General features: G+C 46.9%; 1 protein-coding gene across 1 annotated transcript in view; it reads left to right on the forward strand.

The window, feature by feature from the left end:
• The window catches only part of LOC144770714 (uncharacterized), a 115637-nt gene that overhangs the window by 77573 nt on the left and 11299 nt on the right, over positions 1-26765 (forward strand). Inside the window, exon 4 of the mRNA XM_078655445.1 lies at positions 12706-12813. Coding sequence (XP_078511571.1) covers positions 12706-12813 — 108 coding nt within the window. The remainder of the gene's footprint in view (positions 1-12705; positions 12814-26765) is intronic.

The following is a 26765-nucleotide window of genomic DNA, read 5'->3' on the forward strand; positions in this document are numbered from 1 at the left end:
CATAAAATGGTAATTTTACCATTTTATGTTTTTGCTTCTTGCACTGCGAGAAAGCATTGGGGCGACGCTCCTCCGCCCTAATGGAGGAGCCTCCCTTGGGTATAATTAAATGATATTAAAGTTCTTAATCAACATTTATTAACACATAGATCTGAGTGGACATTACAAACCTTGCAGCACTGTCTGCACAGCACTCGGACAATGCGCTGCTGTAAATGCAGTTATGACGGTTGCTGTCACTCCCTGCTTCTTCCTCACAGCATCCATTGTGGTCAAGGCGATAAAAATGCGTGATTAATGCATTTTAGTGCAGGGATGCAGACCACCCCATTAAAATGCGTTACTCTAATGCCTGATGTGTGATAGTCTAACGGCTGCTTATTAACCTGGATGAAGTATTCCTCTATTTATTATTTATTTATTGGGCTTTTAAAGCGCGACAGCTACCCAAAAAGGGTTTCCCGGCGCTAAGAGACATTAAACCACATGGACAGAACGAAAGACTCTGGGGAGAGGCCAGAGCAAGTTACTGGTTAAAAAGCCAGGTCTTGATGGCTTTGCGGAAGTAGATATAGCGGGTTTCCAGGCGTAGGTGCTGAGGGAGGGAATTCCAGAGCTTGGGGCCCAATAGGGAGAAAGATCTACCCCCCATCCTCACTAGGCGTACTTTGGGTACACAGAAAAGGCCTTGAGATGAGGAGCTCAGGCAACGAGCCGGCGTGTAGGTTCGCACGAGGGCTTGTAGGTATCTAGGGGCAGTGCCCCATTTGATTCTGTGCATAAGGCTAAGTGTTTTGAATTTGACCCTGTTTTCGATACGTAGCCAATGGAGTGCCTTAAGGTGACCGGACATGTGTTCCCTTCTGTGGCACTTGCAGAGCAGTCTTGCTGCGGCGTTCTGCACCAGTTGAAGGCGTCGCATGACCGACTGTGAAGCCCCTAGGTAGAGGACATTTCCATAGTCCAAATGGGAGGTGATTAATGCGTTGACCACAGACTTTTGAGTATCGTCGGGTAGCATCCAAATGATTTTCCTGAGCCACCTCAGAATGGTGAAGCAGGTGGATGTCAGATTAGTGACTTGAGGCTCCATGGTTAGGCCGTTGTCAATAATAATGCCTAAGTTGCGTACTTTTTGTGAAGGGATTGGTAGGTAGCCCATTTCAGATGGCCAGTGTCTTGGGTTCCAGAGATTTTGGTTTGGGCCCAGTATTAGAACCTCAGTTTTGCTACCCTTTAGTTTGAGCATATTCTTACTCATCCAGGTGGCGATGTTCCTAAGGCCAGACTGCAGGAGGGAGGAGGAGTCGTGGTCTCCATTGGAGAGAGAAAATACGATCTGTGAATCATCGGCGTAGGTAAACATGTTTAGACCTGCTGCTTCGGCGATCTGGGCAAGTGGGGTTACGTATAGGTTAAAAAGCAGGGGGCTCAGCTCTGAGCCCTGAGGGACACCATAGGGGGATCGATGGACATTTGAGGCCACGGTACTGGAGATGATTTGAAACGTCCTTAGAGTCAGGAAAGATGATATCCAGTCCAGTGCTTTACCCCTGATGCCCATGGTAGAGAGCGAATTTAACAAAATGTTATGGGAGATGGTGTCGAACGCTGCGCTGAGGTCAAGTAAAATCAGCGCAGCGGAGTCACCTCTGTCGACTAAGAGGCGAAGATTATCCATCACTCCAAGCAATGTCGTCTCAGTCGAAAAGCCAGGGCGGAAACCCGATTGAGAGGGGTGAAGTATGTTGTTTACTTCCGTAAAACTGGCGAGATGTCCATGGACATGTTTCTCCAAAACTTTGGATAAAGCGGGTAGGAGGGATATTGGGCGGAAGTTGGCCAGGATTTTCGGGTCTGCCGATGGTTTCTTAAGTAGGGGTGACACCATGGCATGTTTCCACATGGCTGGGACCTTTGCTGTGGAGAGGGATAGGTTCAAAGTTTGGCAGATGACGGAGAGTTGTGGGGTGTCCAGGAGTCTGAGTACGGAGATTGGGAGGGTGTCGATGGGAGAGCCAGATTTCACTTTCCCTAAGGTGTCTCGAAGACCCTGAACATTTATCTCGGGCCAGGAAGTTAGTGGCTCGTAGGACAGGTTTAGCGCAGAGGAAATGGCCTCCCCCTTCGGATCGAGGTCCAGGTCTGTCTCTACTTGAGTCTGGTGCTGTTTTACAATGTCCTGGTAGATGGTCTCAATCTTCTTTGTGAAAAACAGGGCCAATTCTTCACATTGGACATCATTCAGTGGAAGGGGTTTGGCTGATGTGCTTGCGCCCGCTAACTCTTTTACGAGATTGAACAGAGTTTTAGATTTATTAGTGGCTTCTGAGACCGATTTCGCCACGTAGTTGGCTCTGGCCGTAGAGCAGGCTTTATGGTAAAGCTTGAGTTCGTTTCGGTAGGTCAGGCAGGCTACAGGGGAGTAGTCTGTCCTCCAAAGGCGTTCCAAGCGTTTACACTTGGATTTCGCTGCCTTCAGTTCCTCGTTGTACCATAACGCAGGAGAGTTGTGGGTTGTGAGTTTTTTGCGAGCCAAGGGAAGGCAGGTGTCTAAGGCTCCTAGTAGCCATTTGTTGATCTTAGTGGCTACAGTCTCTATGTCCTCAGTATCAAATAATTCATCCAGAGGTACAGAGTCTAGTACGGACATGAAGTGGTTTATGTCCAGTTTCATCCAATTCCTTTTACCGGACTGTCCTGTCCTGCCGGAGGAGCTAGAAGTCATATGGTCAGACACGCTGAAATTAGTAAGGAAGTGATCTGACCAGTGTAGGGGCAAGGCTGGATGGCAGAGTGACAGGGGAAAGCTGGAAAAAATTGGGTCCAGAAGGTGGCCTCCTTTGTGTGTAGCTCCCGAATTCCACAAAGTGAGATTCATGGCAGCAAGATCGTGAATTAAGTTTATGCCAGGTTTGTTCAGATGGTCGTCAAAATGTATATTTAGGTCTCCTATAATGGACAAATTGCTATAGTTTGCCCGAACCGCGGCGACCCAGTCCATGAATTTAGTGGCCCAGGGTTGAATGGGGCCGGGTGGTCGATAAATCAGGAGACCCGTGAAGGTGAAGTTTGGGTGGAGTTGAAGTTTAAAAAGGGCCATCTCACAGGCGTTTAGGGAAACCCGTTACAAGGTACATTGCAACGATTTTTTAAAGATGACTGCTATGCCACCCCCTATGCCAGTGGTTCGATCTGTTCTGACAATGGCATAGTTAGACGGTAGGGCTTCAGCTATGTCTGGGCCTGAGCTGGCATGTAGCCACGTCTCTGTGAGAAATAGGGCATCTAGTGAATTGTCGGACAAGAGGTCATATATGTTTCTTTTGTGTTTGCTAAGGGATCTACAATTCAGGCTTCCAAGGAGCCACGTATGTACCGGCTTACGGCCTGAGGAAAAGGGCCGACAGAGCTGGGGGACATCAAGTTGGAAGTTGCAGAAAGGACACGAGATGGAATTGTGCCTGTCGTTTGGTAGGATCTTACAGTTTAATTTGACAGGGGGTCGCATGGAGAGTAGTAGGTCAGGCGTGTAGTCCCTTGATAATGGAGTGTGGCATCCAGGGGTTTTGGGCCCTGGGCGCGGACGGGCGCAGACGGGCTTCCCTTTGGCGTGCCTTCGGCGCTGCGCTCGCCCGCTGCGCGTCCAGGGAATGCACATTGGTATAGGGAGGTGGAGGCGTGGCCTTAGGAAGTGGGCGTGGCCCTGGGGTTTGGCGTGCGATGGCGGCGATATTATTCCCTACCCGCAACAGCGCTGAATTCCGCTGTGCGAAGGATATTCCAGCAGCTATCAGGGGGAAAGTGCATGAGGGTGAGTGTTCAGTGGGTTTAAAAGCAGAACAAAGCAAGGATTATTTTAAAACAAAATGCGAACAGCTCTCCCGGCTTCTGCCTCAGGAGTGATTAGATCTCTGTGGCGCGCTAGTGATTCAGCGTGACCTTAAAGGCTTGGGTCAGTGGGCGTGGCCTCAGGAAGTGGGCGTGGCCCTAGGGTTTGGCGCGCGATTGCGGCGATGTTGTTCCCTACCCGCAACAGCGCTAAATTCCGCTGTGCGAAGGATATTCCAGCAGCTATCAGGGGGAAAGTGCACAAGGGTGAGTGTTCAGTAGGTTTAAAAGCAATACAAAGCAAGGATAATTTTAAAACAAAATGCGAACAGCTCTCCCGGCTTCCGCCTCAGGAGTGATTAGATCTCTGTGGCGCGCTAGTGATTCAGCGCCACTTTAAAGGCTTGGGTCAGTGGGTGTGGCCTCAGGAAGTGGGCGTGGCCCTGGGGTTTGGCGCGCGATGGCAGCGATGTTGTTCCCTACCCGCAACAGCGCTAAATTCCGCTGTGCGAAGGATATTCCAGCAGCTATCAGGGGGAAAGTGCACGAGGGTGAGTATTCAGTGGGTTTAAAAGCAATACAAAGCAAGGATAATTTTAAAACAAAATGCGAACAGCTCTCCCGGCTTCCGCCTCAGGAGTGATTAGATTTCTGTGGCGCGCTAGTGATGCAGCGCGACTTTAATGGCTTGGGTCAGTGGGCGTGGCCCTGGGGTTTGGCGCGCGATGGCGGCGATGTTGTTCCCTACCCGCAACAGCGCTAAATTCCGCTGTGCGAAGGATATTCCAGCAGCTATCAGGGGGAATGTGCACGAGGGTGAGTGTTCAGTGGGTTTAAAAGCAATATAAAGCAAGGATAATTTTAAAACAAAATGCGAACAGCTCTCCCGGCTTCCGCCTCAGGAGTGATTAGATCTCTGTGGCGCGCTAGTGATTCAGCGCGACCTTAAAGGCTTGGGTCAGTGGGCGTGGCCTCAGGAAGTGGGCATGGGCGTGGCCCTGGGGTTTGGCGCGCGATGGCGGCGATGTTGTTTCCTACCCGCAACAGTGCTAAATTCCGCTGTGCAAAGGATATTCCAGCAGCTATCAGGGGGAAAGTGCACGAGGGTGAGTGTTCAGTGGGTTTAAAAGCAATACAAAGCAAGGATAATTTTAAAACAAAATGCGAACAGCTCTCCCGGCTTCCGCCTCAGGAGTAATTAGATCTCTGTGGCGCGCTAGTGATTCAGCGCGATTTTAAAGGCTTGGGTCAGTGGGCGTGGCCTCAGGAAGTGGGCATGGCCCTGGGGTTTGGCGTGCGATGGCGGCGATGTTGTTCCCTACCCGCAACAGCGCTAAATTCCGCTGTGCGAAGGATATTCCAGCAGCTATCAGGGGGAAAGTGCACGAGGGTGAGTGTTCAGTGGGTTTAAAAGCAATACAAAGCAAGGATAATTTTAAAACAAAATGCGAACAGCTCTCCCGGCTTCCGCCTCAGGAGTGATTAGATCTCTGTGGCGCGCTAGTGATTTAGCGCGACTTTAAAGGCTTGGGTCAGTGGGCGTGGCCTCAGAAAGTGGGCGTGGCCCTGGGGTTTGGCGCGCGATGGCGGCGATGTTGTTCCCTACCCGCAACAACGCTAAATTCCGCTGTGCGAAGGATATTCCAGCAGCTATCAGGGGGAAAGTGCTCGAGGGTGAGTGTTCAGTGGGTTTAAAAGCAATACAAAGCAAGGATAATTTTAAAACAAAATGCGAACAGCTCTCCCGGCTTCCGCCTCAGGAGTGATTAGATCTCTATGGTTTAAGCTTGATATTTCCTGCTTCTGAGACAGAATGGGTGAATCCATGAGCTGCATGAGAACTCCTTTTTAGTTTCCAAACAGGGGCTCGGCTGTGTTTTGGGAGAAATACATATTTTAAGGCCACTGATGAAAGCTTTAACCGCAGGATATTAAACGTGGATGTGTGTTCCCGACTTTGCATCTATGCTGCAACCAGAGTTAAGTGTAGTTGAATGGGAGTGGATGCTAATCCAGCCTAAAGCTAGAGCAGATATCCCAGGCCAGTTCATGAATAGTTCTGTCCTCACCTTTAACAATCAAAAGTGCAGACCTCCCCTGCACTAGTAGGCAGGCCCTTGTTTAAAGGATTTTATTGAATTTATAAGGGTAGCCCAGTCTCCATCCTCCCTCACTTTACTGCCTAGGTCTCCACCCATCCAGCCATAGGAAAGCAATCAATACACTTCCTCTGTCATGGGCCATGCTCACCACAGGCCGTCCAAAATGGTTCGCGTTGGTGCCAGTACTCGTGGTCTCCATTCACAGAGTGTCCTACTGCCATACATGTGCTACATGCCCACTGCACATACAATGTCAGTACTGTAGAACTTTCCATGAGCCTGTCCTCTCTGAAAGGCGAGATTCTAGATCTGTCTGTCTGTCTGTCTGTGTGTCTGTCAATCCATCTATCCCTTCCTTCCCCTACAATCCCTGCAATGGCTAAAGAACATAATGCCAGTGATGCCACAGTATGTTGTAGATAGTTACAATTCTGCAATGACCGACTGTGTGCCAAAGTTTCACACATACTGCCATGTGCCCACAAAATGGCACAGGAGCATCTTTGCTTTGGGCAAGGATGCAAACATTATGCAAGGAATGGCCATTATTATTCCAGCAACCCTCTTAAGCAATGCTGCACAACATAATGCCAGTCATATCCATGTTATATCAACAGTGGCCATAATTATGCCGGGACTGGCCACCATTATGTTGTGCATGGACACCATTAAGCCCTGGGTGGCCACGTCAGGCCAGAGATGTCAAAATGATGTGCTGTGATGGATGGCCACCATTATGTTAAGGGGCAACCACAATTAGGCCAGGTATGATTATTGAATGTAGGAGATAGCTGCTGCTGTGCCAGACAGCCAACACAGCACGGGCAAGGATGGCAGACATATTTTAAGAATGCCATGATCACCATTGTGTCAGGGATACACAGCACTGTGCCAAAGAAGACCACAATGGGGCATCACATGCTGTTGGTTGTTCCTAGATTATTGTTCTTGTTATATTTTCATATCAAACACAATCTGCCATCGTTATCACATCATACTTTCCCTGTTGACAGTAGTTGACCCTTGGTAGAGACATAGGATGCATGCAACCAGAACAAGGCACATGAGTGTGGTTGCATACAAAGACTGCTCCCTCTTCTGCAAGTACAGACACACGTGTACACTAATCCTGACACAGCAGATGAGGAAGTTACCTGTCACGTCTCCCATTCCTGCCTTCCTCTTTCATCTGGCCCGCATCACCAGCAGGGTCACACATGGGAGCTGATCTCATAAACCGCTCACACAACTCCAGATCTTATAAATTTCCATTCCAGCTTATACAGCACCACTGCCATTATTTCCTCTGTCTCACATATGCACACACATACACACTCTTCTCTCTCTCTCTCTCTCTCTCTCTCTCTTCTGCCTCACCCAGTGCCTACAACACGGCCAGTCACCATGTAGCTTTATTTGTGCTGCCGATCACCGTGTTGTCAGTCACACTCTTTATGTGTGTGTCTGCTTTTAGCCATTAGTTTGGATGGCCTTCTCTCCAGGGACAGTGCGCAGATTGCAGCACAACTCTTCGTACCCTTTAAATGACCGATTGGGCTGGGAAATCGGAGAGGTGCCAAAAGTGCCTAAGCTGCTCGTGGGAGATTAATGATTTAAAGGAGTAGCGGCTGCTACTGGTTAGGGGTGGGTGGGTGTTGAGGGAGGATTCCAGAGGGGAAAAAAAAGACTTAACTGTGCCGACCGGCCGCCGCCTCTCCACCCGGTCTCCCAGGCTTCCCTGAGACAACCACAACGTTGCAATGCAGCATTATGATTGGTCTGAGCACAGGGACTGGGAGTCTTTGCTTGTTTCTCATCAGGCTGTGTAATGCAGCCTGGTGGGGAAGATGCACAGTGTGCATGTGTGTGTTGACCGGTCCAAGAGGGCCGGCCAAACAGTCATGTGAACTTAGGGAGTGAAAACCACTTTTCCCCCTGCTCTTGCCAGCCCCGCTCTGCCAGTGCTCCAATAGTAAAAATAAAATGATAATAACGATATATTATCATTTTTTTCCCCTTTTAAGCAGTGGACTGACGCCCCTCCTCTTTAGCTTAGGAGCCTCCACTGATTTAAGGTAACCAAAATATGAATACTCCATTGTTTTTTTTTTCTTTCAGAATTCTCTATATTATGTAGATATGTTTTTGATAGTATATTCCTAACAAAAGTTTGCAAATGGAGCAATTTGCATATGACATTAACGCTCCATTGCCACAGGTCACATAAACTTCTAAAAGCTAATGTTATCTTTTTTGGTTTAACTGGGGAAATACATTTCCTTCACTCCTCCATTCCATACTTAAACTTTGAACAGCCATATTACCGTTTTAGACATATATCCAGTTGTTTCTCCAAAGTGTATCTCTTTTATGAGGAGTTCAAATCCTGGCTTTTAACTACTTCACTGGATTGACTCCTCTTCTCTTTCATACCCTTTTTTTAGGTCTCCTGGCGTTTAACAGCGCGTCAGCGCTGTGTCCGCCAGGAGATCTTTTGTCACTGACTGTGCTCCCCAGGAGACAGTACTGGCCGCGCGCATTTTGTCTCCGAGGAGGCGATTAGAGCTGGCCACGCGCACGCGAACGAGCGCTGTGGCCAGCTGCTGTCTCCTGGGAAGCTCCCACACGCATGCGCATTCACACAGACACAGACACACACACGAGCACCCATGCACGCACGCACATACATACATACATACAGAGACACACACTCTCCCATGCATACACACACACACGAGTGCGCCGAGGCCCCCCCGCCGTCGCATACACACACACACAGACAGTTTGGGGCGCGCGCATCCCCGAGGCCCCCCCTCCCCCGCCGTCACCGTCGCCGTCGCATACACACACGAGCATACACACACACAAGTGCACCAAGCCCCCCCAGCCTTTTGAAACTTACCTGGGCAATGTCGGGGACTCTTCTCTCAGCACGCGGCGCCCAACCTCCTGCTAGCGCGGCCCCGGGTCTCCACACCGCTCACAGGAGCCCCGGGCCGCGAGACGCATCGACTCCGCCTGCCTCCTCTTCCGGTCTGGACGTGGCCCCGCCCCCGTCACAGGCGACCGTGCCTGACTTCCCCTCCACTCCTCGTGCTCCACGTGGGACCCACGTCCTCGAGCATGGATTAAAGGGACGGCGTCGCATTTAACTTGCTGCTCTAAAGGTAAAAAGATATTGGAGAGGAACAGCAGGAAACACTGGTTTTCAGGCTCAATGCTATGAGAAAAAATTTTGTGAAAAAGCTAAGAAGGCAGGGGAAGATAAAGCGAAAGAGTGAATGGAAACTCTGTCTTCCTATCTGCAGCTTTGCCGCGGTCCCAGCAAGGGGGGGGTGCTGTTTGCCGCACAGAACTCATCAAGGCACTATTCTGCCTTTTCACCACATTGACACGCAGCAGCGAAGAGCAAGGAGGTTGGTTAGCATATGTGGGTCAGTGCCAGCCATACTCCCAGGAAACAATGGCACCAAAAGTCCCGGTCGGAGGAGGAATGAAGGGGAAGACGCGCTCCGATGTGAGTGCTGGCTCCTCTCCAAAATCTGCAACATCATCTGACCCTCAGGCCAGACCCGGCGGGGGAAAGAAGCAGTCTGTATGAAATTCCACAACCCGGATGGAGTAGGCGGAGGATAGAAAAACCAAGGGCGGAGCTCCATCTCAGCCGCACGCAAGTCAGCCCTCTGTCCTGGACCTGCTGAGAGCCGCACCAGGAGCTAAGCATGCCGTGACTCCGCAGTCACAACGACAAGAAGAAGATGGAGATGGAACAGGTGAGCAAAGCCGAGGGGGTAGTGTTACAGGCAGTGGTGTGATGGGGTGGATGTTGCCATAACAACTGGTAGATGGGCATGAGGCTTTTCTCGAGACTGTATCTCTATTCATATCTGTGCCCGTATTTCTACTTGAAATCAGCGTGGTAACAGCGAGCAGTCAATTGCCTCCCGCTTCCCCCTGCTTGCAACCGGGCCAAGGGACGACGATGGGTGTAAGACGGAGGGGTCTGGGGCTCAAGTGGAGGAAACAACCTTAGAAACCACCACACTAAACCCCTATCAGGAAAATGCCCTAACCACGACCCAAGCCGCCTCCTCGAACCATAGTGAGCGAGAAATGGATTGCTTATTTTCCCTCTCAGATGGAATCTGATCAGAGTCAGGCTCAGGATCAGATTCACTAGGTGACTCGAGCGAGGAGATTTCGGACAGTGATAAAAGAGACCCAACAGTCACAATGCGTAAGGCAACAAGAAGAACAAGCCACCCCAATCTGCATAAAAAGCCTAAATTGGTATCATTCAGGGTAAGAATTACTCACTAGCCTGACAACACCACCCCCAAGGTGACAGCACACTTCCCTCAATACACCCAACCCTAGAAACTGTTCTTCAATATATACTCTATCATTGTGAGGAGACGCGCCAAGATAACAGGCGAGCGCAGACAGCCATGCAGAAGATTCAAGGGGCTGATAGGAAAGTCGCAAAGTCATGCTGTATAATCAATGAGTGCCTGACAACCCTGTAACCAAGAACAGAAACTCTGGAGAACGACCTGGCAGACACATGCGAAATTACTATTGCACATGATGCTCAACTAACTGACATACAATGGAAGTTAGAAGACCATGAAAATCGGCATCCCTGAAAAAACTCACTACTCTGCACTCACTACTCACTACTCACTACTCTGCACTCACTGCTCACTACTCTGCACTCACTACTCACTACTCTGCACTCACTACTCACTACTCTGCACTCACTACTCACTACTCTGCACTCACTACTCTGCACTCACTACTCACTACTCTGCACTCACTACTTTGCACTCACTACTCACTACTCACTACTCTGCACTCACTACTCTGCACTCACTACTCACTACTCTGCACTCACTACTCACTACTCGGCACTCACTACTCACTACTCTCCATTCACTACTCTGCATTCACTACTCTGCGCTCTCTGTAAGCTCACTGAAAAGTTTAGTTGTGCTATTGAATGGTCAAAGATCCTCTGTTCAATGGTACTCATTTTATCGACCTTAGAAGGATGAAAAGCCATGTAAACTCATGTGGAATCAAAAAAGTGAACATGTGAGTATAGGAGAGCAAACACAGATCCTTGGAGTAGGCACATTAGCTCCTTTGGCCACCAGTGTAATACATAACTGTTACCATACCACATGTCCCAGTAAGATAACGGTGTTCGGACAGTGTAGTGACACACACAGTAGTAAAAACCTGCGGGTACTTGGTGTACCAGAGGGAAAGGAAGGGTCGGGTACCCGGTTGTACATGGTTGATATGCTATCTAAAGCATTTCTGGACACAAAACCCCGTGCTACGTTGGTTTATTTTTGCAATGTTTTACTGCATCAGTCTATCAATGATAGAGCTAGGCCAGCAACGGAGTGGGAATAGTAATTTTTACCCCTACGCTATCCAACACTTTCCCTACTGTTGCACTCACTGGATTGGGAATAGTAATTTGTACCCCTATGCTATACAACACTTTCCCTACTGTTGCACTTACTGGAGTGGGAATAGTAATTTTTATGCCTACACTATCCAACACTTTCCCTACTGTTGCACTCACTGGAGTGGGAATAGTAATTTTAACCCCTACGCTATCCAACACTTTTCCTACTGTTGCACTCACTGGAGTGGGAATAATAATTTTTACCCCTACGCTATCCCACATTTTCCCTACTGTTGCACTCACTGGAGTGGGAATAGTAATTTTAACCCACACGCTATCCAACACTTTCCATACTGTTGCACTCACTGGAGTGGTAATAGTAATTTTTACCCCTAGGCTATCCAACACTTTCCCTACTTTTGCACCCACTGAAGTAGGAATAGTAATTTTTACACCTATGCTATTCAACACTTTCCCTCCTTTTACACTCACTGGAGTGTAAAAGGAGGGAAGCCCACTCACTGGAGTGGGAATAGTAAATTTAACCCATTTAAGTAGTGAGTGCAGAGTAGTGAGTGCAGAGTAGTGAGTAGTGAGTGCAGAGTAGTGAGTAGTGAGTGCAGAGTAGTGAGTAGTGAGTGCAGAGTAGTGAGTAGTGAGTGCAGAGTAGTGAGCAGTGAGTGCAGAGTAGTGAGTGCAGAGTAGTGAGTGCAGAGTAGTGAGCTGCCTCAAGTGAAGTACTCTGGTACCCAAGGATGACTAGCAAACAATATTATTCACAACGTTGCTTACTATTCAGCAACATTTGACAGTTTGCAAATCATCTTTATACAACAATTCAGAGTTTGATAACAAGTTAATGTAACACATTGTAATATACAATGCCAATAGCTCAAACTTTAAAGCTGGGAGACCTATTGCATTGTAAATGCTTGTTCTACTAGTGTCTCTAATCCCTTCACCGATCATTGGAGCTAGCACTATAACACCCTGTGTTGTGTCTGGTTAGTAGCTTTGCTTTTCAGATTTCTTTCAAAGAAAACTTTAAAGGATGCAGCTGCTTCAGAGACTATGATCAGAGAAGTGAGAGTACAGTTAATACTTCACACACCATTTAAACAAGACCGCTCACAGACCAATAACAGTTCACTTGCATTACCATTGTATAATCTGCTGCTCTCAGGACAAACACTTCTGTGGTTATATTCAGTATGTTGTAGAGTACACCATCAGTAGGATGTTGCCAACTGGTTGGGGTTTGTAGAACTGCTGTTTGCTTTTTGAAGGTTGTCACTGGTCTCTAACTCTTGGTTTAATGGTTCAAAATGTAACCTGGTTGTATTCTTCTCACAGTTATTGGCTGCAGAAAAAGACCATATCATCCTTGGAATGTGCAAAGGTCTAAGCTACCTTCATAAGAAAAATATTGTGCATCAGGATCTGAAGCCAAACAACGTTATGGTAAGCAGACAAGTGAATGGATGGGAAACTATCAAAGCAGCTATTCATGCACTGTGAACTATCATTTCAAGTCAGCCACCCAACAAAATCATTTTATTGTTTTTAAATCTTCTGGTATGTGCTTGGTAAATGTTTCTGAAAACTTTAACACTAATAGAAGCATTAGTTAAATGGTCATACAAAACTGCTCTGACTAAATATCATAAAAATATTTTAAAAATGCCCCCAAAGCCCCTATTGCACTGCAACTAGAGCAGGCTGGGAATGCCCCAAAAACCATAGCTGCCAAGGCTTCAAATTGCTATGTGTGACATTTTCATAATTTCATTGTAATTATGAGTGACATTTCAACAACTATGAGTGACACTTTATTGCATCAAAAATCAAGCAATGAAACATATGGAGAAACATATAAATATCAGAAATGAGACCCATTGGAGCAACAAGAAAGTGCACTAACAGGGGCCTGCCTGCGAAGAGCGCCAGCGAGCTGCTCTGCCAATCAATGCTGCCCTGAGGAAAAGCAACCACGAAAAGTAAAAAAAAAAATAAGCTAAATCTCACGGTATGTGTAGAGATGAGATCCAGTGTGGAAACCAGCATATTTACACCCTGTGCCAATGTTGGCAACTGAGCGCCCCAATATAACATCCCTAAAACATACAAAGTTATCCTCCAAGCAAACTGATATCAAACTAGTCATAAACAATACAGGTGGAAACAATCCTTTTAAACATGCCGCGGAGTTAATTTACAAACAAGTGTCAAGGAATATAAGAAATTCGTTACCCTCTGCAGTGAATCATAACGTGCTCACTCACCATGCCTACTATGTGAAAATGATACCAATCCCTCGACTCCTTAGTCAACGAACATGAATAGTGATAATCACAATTGTAACAAGCACAAATGTAGTGATTGCTGCCTAGATTAACTATATATTAACTATGACCTTCATCCCGATGATACAGTTCAGACACAAAAGTTTACATGCACCCTGTCATTGAAAACAAGAACGAAAAGAAAAATATATCAATGCTCCATGATCAATTATTCGCCGTTTGTTTATGTATAAAGATGAGCAACAGCATTTCACCGCATTTGGCACAGGGGCGGATTGGCAAGGCGGGCATTCGGGCATGGGCCGAAGGGCCGGTGCCTCAGTGCCCTCTGTGGGCCGTTTTTTCTCCCCTGTCCCAGTCCACAGAGAGTGTACTAGGAAAGGGGAGAAAAAAAACGGCCCACAGAGTGCACGGAGACAGACAGAGAAAATGAAAGCAGCCTCGCACACGGCCGGACAGCGATTGTCAGCTGTGGCCTCTCCTTCACCCCTGCCCTGCCAAGCAATCACGCCGAGGCTGGGCTGGAGAGGGGTGATTGTTTGCAAGAATCGGCCTCCCAGGGGGCCAGGTGTTTCTCAGGCCTTTGAGCCATTTTCACCTCGGCCCCCCTGGGGCCCATGCAGCCCAGAAACGGTGTTAGTCTTAACACCTCGCCCACAGCCCTTCACATTCAGGGCATAGTGGGCGAGGAAGAATGGGTCTTGCTGTGGGGGCCAGGTGATGTTTGGAACATGCACCAGCTTCACCTCAGCCTCCCCCCTGGCTACCTGGCTACCTTGGATGACCCAGAAAGCAGTGTTTTGTGCTCCCCTGCCAGGACATTTTCCCGAGGCCTGGAGGGCTGATTAATTTACTAATTGCAGGGGCCTTACCTCTGTTCATGTGCTCCTGAGCTGAAGGTCTGGGGAGGGCTAAGTGGGTTAGTAATAGCAGGGGCTTTGCTGCTTTTCAGGTGCTCCTGTGCCCAGGGGGCTGGAATAATTTTGTGACAGAAAGGGGCCTTGCTATTTTTTTTAGTTGCTCAGCATGTAGGCCATTGTCACCTTGGCCCTGTGTCCTGTGCAAGAACAGTATCCTCCCACTTTAATTCCTTGTCTGTGCAAATGGTGTTTCATGAAAGGGCACGCCCCTTGAATGTGGGCCACGCCTCTTGAATGTGGGCCACTTTTTTCGTCAGTGCCCGGGCCGAATTGTGATCCCAATCCGACCCTGATTTGGCACTAATGTCCTCTTACTGAAAAATGCACCACATTCTTTCTACATGTTGACTTACGTATTTGTCTCCTTCCAGAACCCCTCGAAGCACAACTCCTGGAAGCCCGCAGGCACAATCCACTGTGTTTGTTCTGTTGTTCTTCTGCAGCCCCCAGGCTGAGGCAGCGTGACTCTCTCTCAGTGACGACGGGCCCTCTCACAGCGGACGCATAATCATGCAGGACTCTCCCTCGCCATGGCCTCGAGTCAGTCGGGCTGCTCTGAAGTAATTTGCTGGCGGGTGGCATGACCGCCAATAATTCAGCTCCTGGGCCTGTCAGTCCTGCTCCAGTGTGGGCAGACCTGCAGGGCAGGACAGAGTCTGAGGTCACTGCGAAAAGCAGCGTGGTTGGTGTGAGCCAGACGCTGACCACCATGATGCCCGGGCCCCAGGGGCCGGCCCCAGTAAACCAGTGAGGCTGAGCAAGGAGTCGAGCCGCTCAACGCAGATTCTTTCCAAAATGAAATAACTCCCTGCACCCTTTGGTAGCAGGACGTCACGTCACGTGCTCCTGTGGCACTACGGAAAGTCTGAAACTTGCGTCACTCAGCCCCATGAAGCCACGAAAATCAAAAAAGATACATTATAGCAGAACTAGCTCATTCAGTCGCTGTGAGGCTGAGCCTGCTCAGCTACTGGGAGCGCCCAAAGTCTGTGGGAGAAGGCAGTGCAGGCATTCAATCGTGCTGCCAGCTGCTACACACAGTTGTTTGCAGCATGCTTTGTGACAGCAAAAACTACTGCATTATGCGTGACAATGCATTTCAGTGCGGTGTTGCGGAGCACCACACTGAAATGCGTTAGTGTCACGTCTGATGCGTGATACTTGGCAGGACTGCAAAACTCTATCAGATTCTTAAAACTTTCACTCTTCTAAAGGCATGCAACAATGGGGAAGCTCCCTCTCAAGATTTATGCGACAAAATAGCTACTCACTTCACAAAGAAAATTGATTTAATCTGTGATAAAATCACCTTAGATGGAAGTTTTCAACAGGATCCCATAGTTAACCACTCCCCCGCTCTGTATAACATGCAGAAGCTAGAAAACTTCCCCATGCTCACTCCCGATAAAGTAGAGTCTTTACTCAACACTGTAAAATCAGGCTCCCCACTTCATATCAATCTGGCCAAGACCACCTTGCTGCTGTCCAAAGAGCTTGCTACTCCAATCTGTTCAATCCTCAATCTCTTGCTGAGTAAAGGTCAACTCCCTACTGAGTGGAAGGCGGCACAAATAATATCCATACGTAAGAATCTTAAGGCCCCTATGGATGACCTTTCCAACTATCGACCTATTTCACTGTTACCTCTCCTGAGCAAGATATTAGAAAAACTTATTAATAAACATCTGTCTTATTTTGCCAAAGTCTCCAGCTGTCTTGCTCCATCCCATTCAGGTATAAGACCCATGTACAGTACTGAGTCAGCACTGATTGCTGTCACCGACAACATCAGACAGTCTCTGGACAGCGGACAGGCAGTACTTCTTGACATGTCCTTTGTTGGAAATCAAGGAACCGCTTTGCCATGGATGTTGAGTTTCCTTTCTCATAGAACTGTGATGTGATGTGAGGGACATTTGTAGAGCGCACTACCACTCCAGGGAGCATCTTGGCGCTTGGACTCATATGCTAAAAAGGATGGACGGAAATAAGTTCTCAGTCAAGGTGAATTAAACCAGTGATTTACAGTCTTAAGGGATTTCTTGAATTTTTTTTCAGGTGTGGTGTTGCGCAAACTCAGAGGCAGCGTGTTCCATGCCTTAGCACCCAACACTGCTATGGACTTGCCTCCCTTTGTCATGAGTTTACATTTTGGAACACTCATTAGATTTGCAGTGGCGGATCTAAGGTTCCGGGTGGGGTAATATCTGTTAAAATATTTGGAGAGGTAAAGGGGGCCATGTTTATGATAGGCCCTGAAGACAATCACCAACACCTTGAACAGGATGCGCTTCTGTATAGGAAGCCAGTGAAGCTCCCTCAGTGTAGCAGAGGCCGAAGATTTCCTTGGCCATCTGAGCACCAGTCTTGCTGTGGTATGCTGGACCATCTGCAATGTATGCAGGGCAGATTTGTTAATCCCTGCATACAAGCTGTCGCAGTAGTCAAGTCTAGATGTAATCAATGCCACTGCAACAGACCGCCTGGCTGATAGGGGTAGAAGATCAAAGAATTTCCTAAGACCCTTAATGATATTGAAGCAAACTCCAGCCACTTCATTTACCTGCTGTTTAAACGAGAGTGACTTGTCATATTTTATGCCCAAGTTTCGAGCTGCTAAGATGGTATTGGGCGGGGCTTCTTCCTCTTTTGGCCAGCAACTCTGGAGGGAGAACAGATTATTGTGACCAAACGGCACAATTTCTGTTGTGGCCGAGTTGCATTTCAGATGGTTGTTTTTCATCCAGGCAAAGGTTGCTGTAAGGCACTCTTTTAAGGTCTTTTCGGCCAGTGCCGGGTTTTCATCAAGGGTAAGGACCAGTTGCGTATCGTCAGCATACGCTATAGTACTAATTCCAAAGGTGGAGATGAGTTCGATCAGGGGGACCATATATAGGTTAAATAAGATAGGGCTCAAACTAGAGCCTTGCGGTACCCCAGACCGAACCACCATCTCCTCGGAACAGAACTGGCCTAACATTGTAATCTGCCTTCTATCCTTAAGGAAGTTTGCAAACCACTTTGACACGGTGCCTCCTATGCCAACATTCATAAGACGATGTAATAGAATAGCATGAGACACCGTGTCAAACGCTGCAGAAAGATCCAATAGGATCAGGACGGCCCTCTTTCCCTAATCCAATGCAGCCCTGATGGTCTCTGTGGTGTGCAATACTGCAGATTCAGTAGAGTGATGAGCTCTAAACCCAGCTTGATTAGGGTGAAGAATATGATTCTCCTCCAAATAGGACACCAGCTGCTTATCAACACAGGCTTCTGTCATTTTACAGATAGCCGGGAGAAGTGAAATAGTCCGTAAATTAGATAAGACTGTGGGGTCCCGTAATGCTTTTTTCTGTAAGGGTCTTACAGCAGCAACTTTCCAGCAAGCTGGAATCTCCCCTGTTTGTAGTGAGGAATTGAGGATTGAGTTAATAAAAGGATTAACCTCCTCTGTTATCGCTTTTAGCAATGTTGGCGGACACGGATGAAATGGTGATCCTGATTTGATTTCGGATATAACTTTGGAAGATTCTTCCAGGGGTAATCGGGGTAAATGTTTCCCACACTGCCAGGTGTGGTTTTTCATTTTTAGGATTAAGAGATTCATTTAGGGCTTCCAGATTGACCTGGGGAAAATCTTTGGTGAGGTTTATGACCTTTTGTTCAAAGAAGGTTGCTATCTCGTTACAGAAGGCCTGCGATGAGGGGATTTCTTGTGAAAGTATTTTGGGGTTCCTAAAATTATTGACAATTTGGAAGATTTCCTTTTGATTATTTTTGGAAGCTTCAATCAAGTTCGTATAGTAACTTGCTTTAGTTCCTTTAATATCTGCATGATAAGCTCCTCTAGCTGTTTTGTAGGCCTCTCGATCATTACGATTATAATGTCGGCGCCATAACCGCTCTAGGACTCTCACTTTTCCTAGAGTGTCTTTTAATGTACAGGTAAACCAGGGAGCAGATATTTTCCTTTGTCTTGGTTTAGTACTGGCCCCCGAGATTTAATTTTTTCCCCTATGTTCCTCATCCAGCCCTCATAGCTCTTAATATCCATGGTCGTAATCCCCACTAAAGGCGGTCTGCTTTCATTTACCCAGGTGTTAAGGTCAGGGTGTTCAATAATTTTCCCCCAGCACGGGGTAGGCGTCTTATTCTCAGGTATGACCGATCTCATCGCCTTCTTGCCATCCGTTTTGAGGCTAAAAGCGATAAATTTATGGTCCGTCCAAGTTTGAATCAAAGGGGATTCAACCTTCATTGTGTCTAAATTTGAGCTAATGCAGTCTAAAATATGCCCCGCTTTATGTGTGGGTTCCAATGTTAAAATCGACAGCCCCAGGACTTGAAGAGTATCTCTAAAGGACTTCACATTTGGATCAGTAGTGCTATCTAAGTGAAGATTTAGATCTCCCAATGCAGTGAAATTGGCTGATTTAAGAGAGAGACTAGACAGGACTTCCCCTATACTTCCTAAAAATTGGGTCGTTTGTCCCGGTGGGCGATATATCAGAACCCCAGTGAAGGAAAAAGAGTCATGGGCTTGAAGTCTAAATTCGAGACATTCTGCCCCTTTGATATCTGATAGTTCCATAGTGGTACATTTTAGGGATTCCCGGTAGATAACCGCCAGTCCCCCCGCCCCCGCTGAAGAGATCTGTCCAACCTCTGGATTAAAAAACCTAAAGGCAAAGCCTGAATTATATCCGGATTGGACCAATCTCTGAGCCATGTTTCCGTAATTAATAGACAGTCCAGAGCATTTTCTAGAATGAGGTCATAAATGTGAAGTGCATTTTTGCACATGGATCGGGCATTTATAAGGCCGCCCTTTATGACTCTACATGTCCCGTTATCATATCCTGACGGTCTTTAATACAGTTCTACTGTTTGTTTACATTCAATGCAGTTTAACGGTCCTGCCCATTTCTCTACATTAAGGGCCTGATGGCAGTGCATGCATTGTGTATTTAAAGCGAGTAATCTATCTCTGGATATCTTACCAATGGTAGGTCCCTGGACAAAGTTTCCGTCCTCTTGCCCGTCCTTAGCGCGGACGGGCGCAGACGGGCTGGACTTAGGCTTGACTTCGGCGCGACTATGGCGTGCCCGCTGCGCGGAGAAGTGGCCATTTTCTTTTAAAGTCCCGTCAGCAGCGCTAGAGCACTGGGACTTGTAGTTCCTCAAGGTACCTGCACTGCAAGCAGTTCAAGCGTCTCCGACCAACGCGCCTAATCGGCTGCGGTGCTCGGAGTATTCAGTGCTGGTTGTAGCGGGGGATGGGAATGGCAATGTGGCGTGGGTTGAGAGTTAAAATTAGTTTTATTAAAGTGCGGCGCAAATAAGAAAAATAAAGAAAGCAAGTATTTAAAAATGGCAGCAGCAAACTATCAACCGGCTTTCCGCCTCAGGTGAGCAAAGAGTCTCGCGAGTCAGGCGCGCTCCCTTCTTTTAAAGTCTCGTCAGCAGCGATAGAGCGCTGGGACTTGTAGTTCCTCAAGTTACCTGCACTGCAAGCAGTTCAAGCGTCTCCGACCACAGCGCCTAATCGGCTGCGGAGCTCGGGGTATTCAGTGCTGGATGTAGCGGGAGATGGAGATGGAGATGGGAATGGCAATGTGGCGTGGGTTGAGAGTTAAAATTAGTTTTATTAAAGTGCGGCGCAAATAAGAAAAATAAAGAAAGCAAGTATTTAAAAATGGCAGCAGCAAACTATCTCCCGGCTTTCCGCCTCAGGTGAGCAAAGAGTCTCCGACTATTAACCTAGGCCCTTTCTGTTCTGAGACAGTGGAATTAACAAAAGGAGTACCTCAGGGATCCTGTCTAAGTCCCACTTTTATTCAACATCTCTGTTGATCCCTTGGCAGGATTACTCAGCAATTTAGGCTTCATGTCTATTTCATATGCTGATGATACTCTGCTCCTACTCTCCTTTGATAAAAATAATCCCAATGCTCAGTCCATCTTCTCAGAAGGTATACTAGCTGGATGTGGCATAATTTCCTCCAGCTCAATGCAGGAAAACCAGAAATAATGTTTGGTGACACATCCATGGGATGGTCCCCAAGTTGGTTCCTGCGGAGCTGGGCTCCGTACTGGCCCCCAAGACTGTGGTCGAAATCCTAGGTGATGCCTGGACCAAAAACTAATACTGAATGAAAATGCTTCAACCACCGTCGGCACTTGCTTCCATGTGCTAAGCCTCCTTCGAAGGGTATTTCCCTTTCTTCCTCTGACCACTTGGAAAACCCTTATTCAGGCACTAGTGTTAGGTAGTATGGATTACTGCAATGCTCTTCTGATCTCAGCTAATGAAGCATCACTGAACAGATTGCAAGTGATTGAAAATACCGCAGCTCGACTTGTCTCCAATGCTCCTCCCTTACCTTCTCCCTCCCCCTCTTTCAGCGATTGCATTTGCTCCCATTGCGGAAGCGGATCCGTTTCAAGATTTGTTGCATTGTGCACAAATCTTTGAACGGCAAAGGTCCCAGTTATCTGGCAGAAAAATTCACTAAGTATCTGCAACTCAGGGCTCTATGCTCAGGGTCCAAATCCTTACTCGTGGTTCCACGCTGTAAAAAATCTCGGGTGGGAGGTAAAGCCTTCTTCCACCTAGACCCTATCTATTGGAACCAATTACCCATCCATCTGTGAGAGTGCTACGATCACCTGCAGTTCTGTAAGCCCCATAAGACTGCATTGTTTTGATCTGTTCCTCTTCTCTGGTCGACGAAAGCAGTTCATTAGCGCGGAGATACCCCTAAGGGGGTGATTCAGGGGCTTTATAAAATAACAAATAAACCAACAAATAGTGTAGTCTTTGCTGAACAACCCCTACCAGTGGGTAAGATAACTACCTTTTGTAGTAATGCTCTTATTTTCTAATGGTAATCTTCATTGCAGAGAGTTCTACTCTTCCTCCAAGGAGTCAAGGAAAGAAGAAACCACTTTAGCCCTTATCAGTAAAAAGTTGTTCATCAGCTTAAATAGCTCATGACTGTGTAGTGGTGCATGGGGGTCAACCTCTAAGCACTGTGCGGCATTTTCACAAATATGCGTTCAGTAAGTCTGACCAAGAGGGCATTATGAAGGCGGTGGAACGCAAACAAAAGGTTATGAATACAATGGCGTTTGTGATGGTGATGCACGTGTAAAATCTTGAACCGCAGTTTCAAGATACATAGCGTGAACGTGGAGTGGCCATTTTGGACTGGGAAATCCAAAGTAATAGAGGATCAGAGACATGCACTTGTAATCGTACACAGAGTGTCCAGGTCTGTGCTACATGCTGCAAAGTTGGCGCCAGCTATCAGAACATCAGAGTGTACTGCAGGGAGTTTCAGGCTGCAAAGAAGGAGCAGTCCCACTGACACACACAGCTTACATCTGATTATGCGTGTCGCTTGAGCAGCTGATCATTCTCATTGGCACTCGCTGACATGCACATTATGATTGTAATTCAGCACTACTGAGGCTAATGTTAAAAAGGCCAGTATCTCTGATACGCACACATTGATATTATATCTTTGGAAACAATATTTTAAAAATAATAATATTCTTGCTACGGTTTGGCATAGTTGGTGCAGCATCTCTGACTGGAACAGATTGATTGCGTGTTGGATATTTTAACAAATAAATATTCTTGCTGGCACTTGGCGCATTTCAAAATATGTTTTCTGGAATGTTGTATCTCCTACTGTTCAAGTTGATCTTCAATCAGATATTTGTCGCCGTTAGTATCTAGTTCAGTTTCATTCAGGATTGGGGAAAATGAAAGCTGTATGCCCTCCGCCCCAGTCGCTACTAACACCAGATGATCCACCAATAGCCTGGAAACAATGATTTGAAGCCTTTGAAACATACTTGGGTGCCATTGGAGCTCTACCCTTTCGACCAGAAAGGAAAAAGTACCTTTTGCTACACTTGTTAGGCTTTGAGGGCAGAGCTATCTTCAAATATTTACCTGATGTAGAAATAGTAAGAGGGGAGGAAGTGTGGATGAATACCTGGAGACGGTAAACAAATTACTGTATCGGTTTGATGTTTAAACCAGCTAAGTGGTTGTTAGACATAAGTTATTCCAGCAGACAGGAGAAGATGTAGATACATACATAATGGCACTCAGAAGGCTGGTGGCAGAATGCCAGTTTGAGAATTTTGCAGATCAGTTGGTGAGGGATCAGTTTGTTGGGTATTGTAGTGACAAAACTATAAAACAAAAACATTTGTCCATGGGAAATCCATCTTTAGAGGCATAAACCAAAATGGCAAAAAGTACAGAAACTTGTAAAGTATCAGCGAAGGAACTGGATAGCAAATGTGCTGAGCAAGTGGGTTTAGTGAATACAACTTTGAACTAACTCTAAAAAGAAACCAAACAGCTGAACAAACCTAAATCATTTTTTCCCAGCAGGATGTGTGTTTCCGCTGTGGGAATCGTATGCATAATAAAGGTGGAAGACCATGTCCTGCAAAAAAATGTGGTATGTAGGATGTGCAACAATCGGGGTCATTTTGTCAAGGTGTTGCCAAAGTCACAGGTGTAGGATGACGTCTTCACTAAAATGTATACAGATGAAGGTGTCGTCGACGATGAAGACAGCATTGGAAGAGATATGACAGACTAGTAGTGAAGACAGATGACATAAAGACTGGGGACCCCAGTTTATGCATTGATCCTTCTTTTGAAAGTTTAGTCGGATGTGTGAGAAGTTGACCTGGTATATGCTGTCCACTAATTATAGTGGGCGCCTTGCACCAGTCCAAACGACCCTTATTATGTATGAGTTCAAAGATAACCTTTAGAAAGCTATCCTAGGTGTAGCTGTGGAGAGCAGCCTTCAGCTTAATCTTGAAGGAATGTAAAGCAGCTTGTTTTACCAGAATATCACCTCCTATATTGACTAAATGAAAGGAGAACCACACAGTAGTTATATAAAAATGTGTATTTACTAATAGAACACTCTCTAGTATCCTCTAAACGAGGATAGAACACAAAGCACACAATACGAGATCAATAGAACAGTTGTAAATAGCACAATACACAGTGGGCTCCATGGGGAGACCAAACCATATACTAAAATAGTGGTATAACTATCAGGACTCGGGTCAAGACATGGTCTGGAGCACGTAGAATCGTTGGGACCCCAACGAACCACCCGAGGTGAGTAGATAGGGACCCCACGGAGGACGGGTGCAGTGTGCTAGCAGGACCGCAGGCTCCGTCATTTCTATGGGGAAGTCGCGGTTACAGTTTTAAAGTTTAAGGTTCTAGGAGAACTTTGAGCAAACCCTTTGGAACTTAAGAGGTTGGAGAGCAACCCCACCCGTGGATACAGTAGTGCCTGAGTTACCTATCCCAGAGGAGCCGGGTGCATAGGTCTGGAGTGGCGTCAGAAACCGCCGTCGTTCTCAATTGAGGGCTGTGAAGAAGAACTGCTGCTGTGAAGGTAAAAAAGGTCCAGTGGAATCCAAGCCTGGATTCTGGAAGATAGGAAGCTGAAAGCAAAGGGGGCAGAGTCTGAGTCACTTCAGAGTGCCCAGGGAATCGGTAGATGAATGCCCACCGATGTTGGGTGCTTCAGGCGGTAGAAGGGATGCTTGACTCTGCAGCCACGAGGACCAGCAGATGTCGACGACGACCAGGAGCCGAGTGAGCTGTCCCACGAAGGATGTAGAGTGCTGAAGGGTCGGTGTCCGGCTGGAGCACCAACAAGCCTTGGCAAAAGAAACCCACGCAGGAAGGTCAAGTAGGTTACGGTGTAGACCAGCAAGGCCTACAGGCCTCACCAAGCAATGGAGAGTCAGGGCACATCTGGAACAACCAGGAAAGCCCAACAGAAATCAAGATGACCCACAGGTCAAAAGTTATATCAAAAATATTTTTCCTTTCTGTGTATTAATCTTTTAGCTGGTGACCATTCGGCCTACACACTTTTAATTATTGTCACATTATAATTACCATTTTATGATTACCAATAGTACGCCACACATGAAATGTCGTTCTTTATAACTCTCAAAGTTTTTATTTTTTAAAAAAAGGTTTTTGTAAAAAGAATAAACATATATCATCAAAACAATTTTGAATATACCTATATATTATAAAAAGTGTGCTCTGTAACAGTTTTAACCACGTTCTAACAATTCCGAATTACGGTATCTAATGCAGAGTCACACCACAATTAAAAATCCAGGTGTAGTCAAATTCAATACATTATACACACAAGTTATACACAGTAAAAAGTCCCATTGTCGACGCGTTTCGGTGCGTAGAAATACATTTGTGGCACCTTCCTCAGGACAGACGTAGTATTAAAAGCAATGATTTAAACTTCTTTCTACAAAAAAACACAAATAAATATAATCAGTATTTTGTACCTCTAGAGAGTTTTTTTTAAACTAAATGTGGGCTGTTTATGGTAAAGTTCACTTTTCATATATTCGATGCCCTTACTTGAGTTTTCGGGTTTTATGGTCCTTATATTAATCTTTCAGGACTTCTACGCTTTTCATTTAGCGTTCGAATGCGCTTGCTTTCGCCATATAGATTGTCTTTCAATGGCTTTTCTATGGAGGAAAAGCATGGAATTATACATCATACTCAAGCTAAGTAGTTGACTGTTTTTTTCAGTCTCTTACACTACTTACTCTTTGGGTTTTTAAATGACCACTTTGGGAGAAACGTCTTAATGTCGCAGAAACCTTTTTTCAAAATGAGGTCCGTTTCTATTCTGCAGTTTGCCGCGCCTATAGACAATGCACAATTGCTTAGTGTTTTTATTCCCTTTTTCCATTTACCATTATTCGTGCTGCCTAGGATTAAAGTCACTTATACATACCCGTAGCTTTTGTTGGTATGGCCACAGGTCAAAAGACCACGAGTCGTAAGGGGACCTCGAGCATGTTTGCAAAGAACCAGCCCACGGAGCACTCGGTGCAAGGAGGGGGGAGTTCTTTGGTGCAAATACTGCTCAGGGTCAGGACTACACGGAGTCCAATGCACAAGCTCGGGAATCACCAACAAGTATATGCAACTGCAAATGGATGCAGTGCACAGGGGTTCGGGTTATGCAGCTCTCACGAGGGATACTGGCCTCCAACTTTCTGAGAGGGCAGATCGAGCTCAGGGACCTTCAAAAACCCACCTCCTGTGTTGCTGAAATCTTTGGAGTTCACAGGAGCTCAGGAGCAGCAGACCGGTCAGTTGCGTTATGGTGCCTGCAAATGCCGAGGAGTGACTCCTTCACTCCAAGGGAGATTCTTCAGTTTTCCTTAGTGCACCACAGGTCCTGCACAGAGCCTGTATGGAGCAAGGGCACAGACAAAGCTTTGGACGGAGAGGGAGACAAAGACGGGCCCAGTTGAAGTTCAGAGTGTCCAGACGGTTGAAGGTCAGTGGTTTCTTCTTGTGGAATCTTGTCCACATAACATCTAAAGTCTTACATCCAGGTAAGCCCTTTTGTACCCACTGGAGGAGGTTGGACAGATTCAGTGGACCATCCAAGGGGAGGGTCAGGACAGAGGGGTGGTTACACCCATGTCCTTTGCCCAGTTTCACACCAGAGCAGGAACCAATTACTCCCAGAACTGGTTTGAGCTGGACTATGCACAGGGACACCAAATGTGCCCCAAGTGCCGACTTTCAGGCACTCTCAGAATGCACCACCCACCCAGCCCAATACAGTAAATCCTGTCTGGGAGGTGGTCACACCTCCCTGTGACAGGATACCTATTGTGCTGCCTTCCTCTGCTCGAGCGTGGTTCCTCAGCAGGAGGGCAGAAATGTGTCTCTGGTCAGCAGCATCCATTTTGTGCCGACCGTGTCGAGAAGGCTGGCATCGGACAGACCAGTGACCTCACGAAGATCGCTTTAGAAAGGTGGAATCATAACTCCCACAGCGGTTACCAGTGTCGAGATAGGATTCCAAGGCGTTTGAGACATCATTTACTGCGAGGTTATAATGCACCTCTACCTATTTGTCCGGCTGAGTCACAGACAACCCGGGAGAATGGTCTCCGAAGGCTGCAGAGAGGCTCTGCTCATGCAGGGGCACCCTCTCACTAAAAACCCAGCACCCTGCCTTCAGGATTGATAAGGCCTGCTATAGGGGTGACTTATAAGTTTTAATTGTAGTGACCTATATGTACAGTGAACCTATATCTAAAGTAAGTGATGCAAGCACCAACC

This window comes from Lissotriton helveticus, chromosome 7 (genome assembly GCF_964261635.1).
Source record: "Lissotriton helveticus chromosome 7, aLisHel1.1, whole genome shotgun sequence".
In the NCBI taxonomy this organism is placed as follows: Eukaryota; Metazoa; Chordata; class Amphibia; order Caudata; family Salamandridae; genus Lissotriton; species Lissotriton helveticus.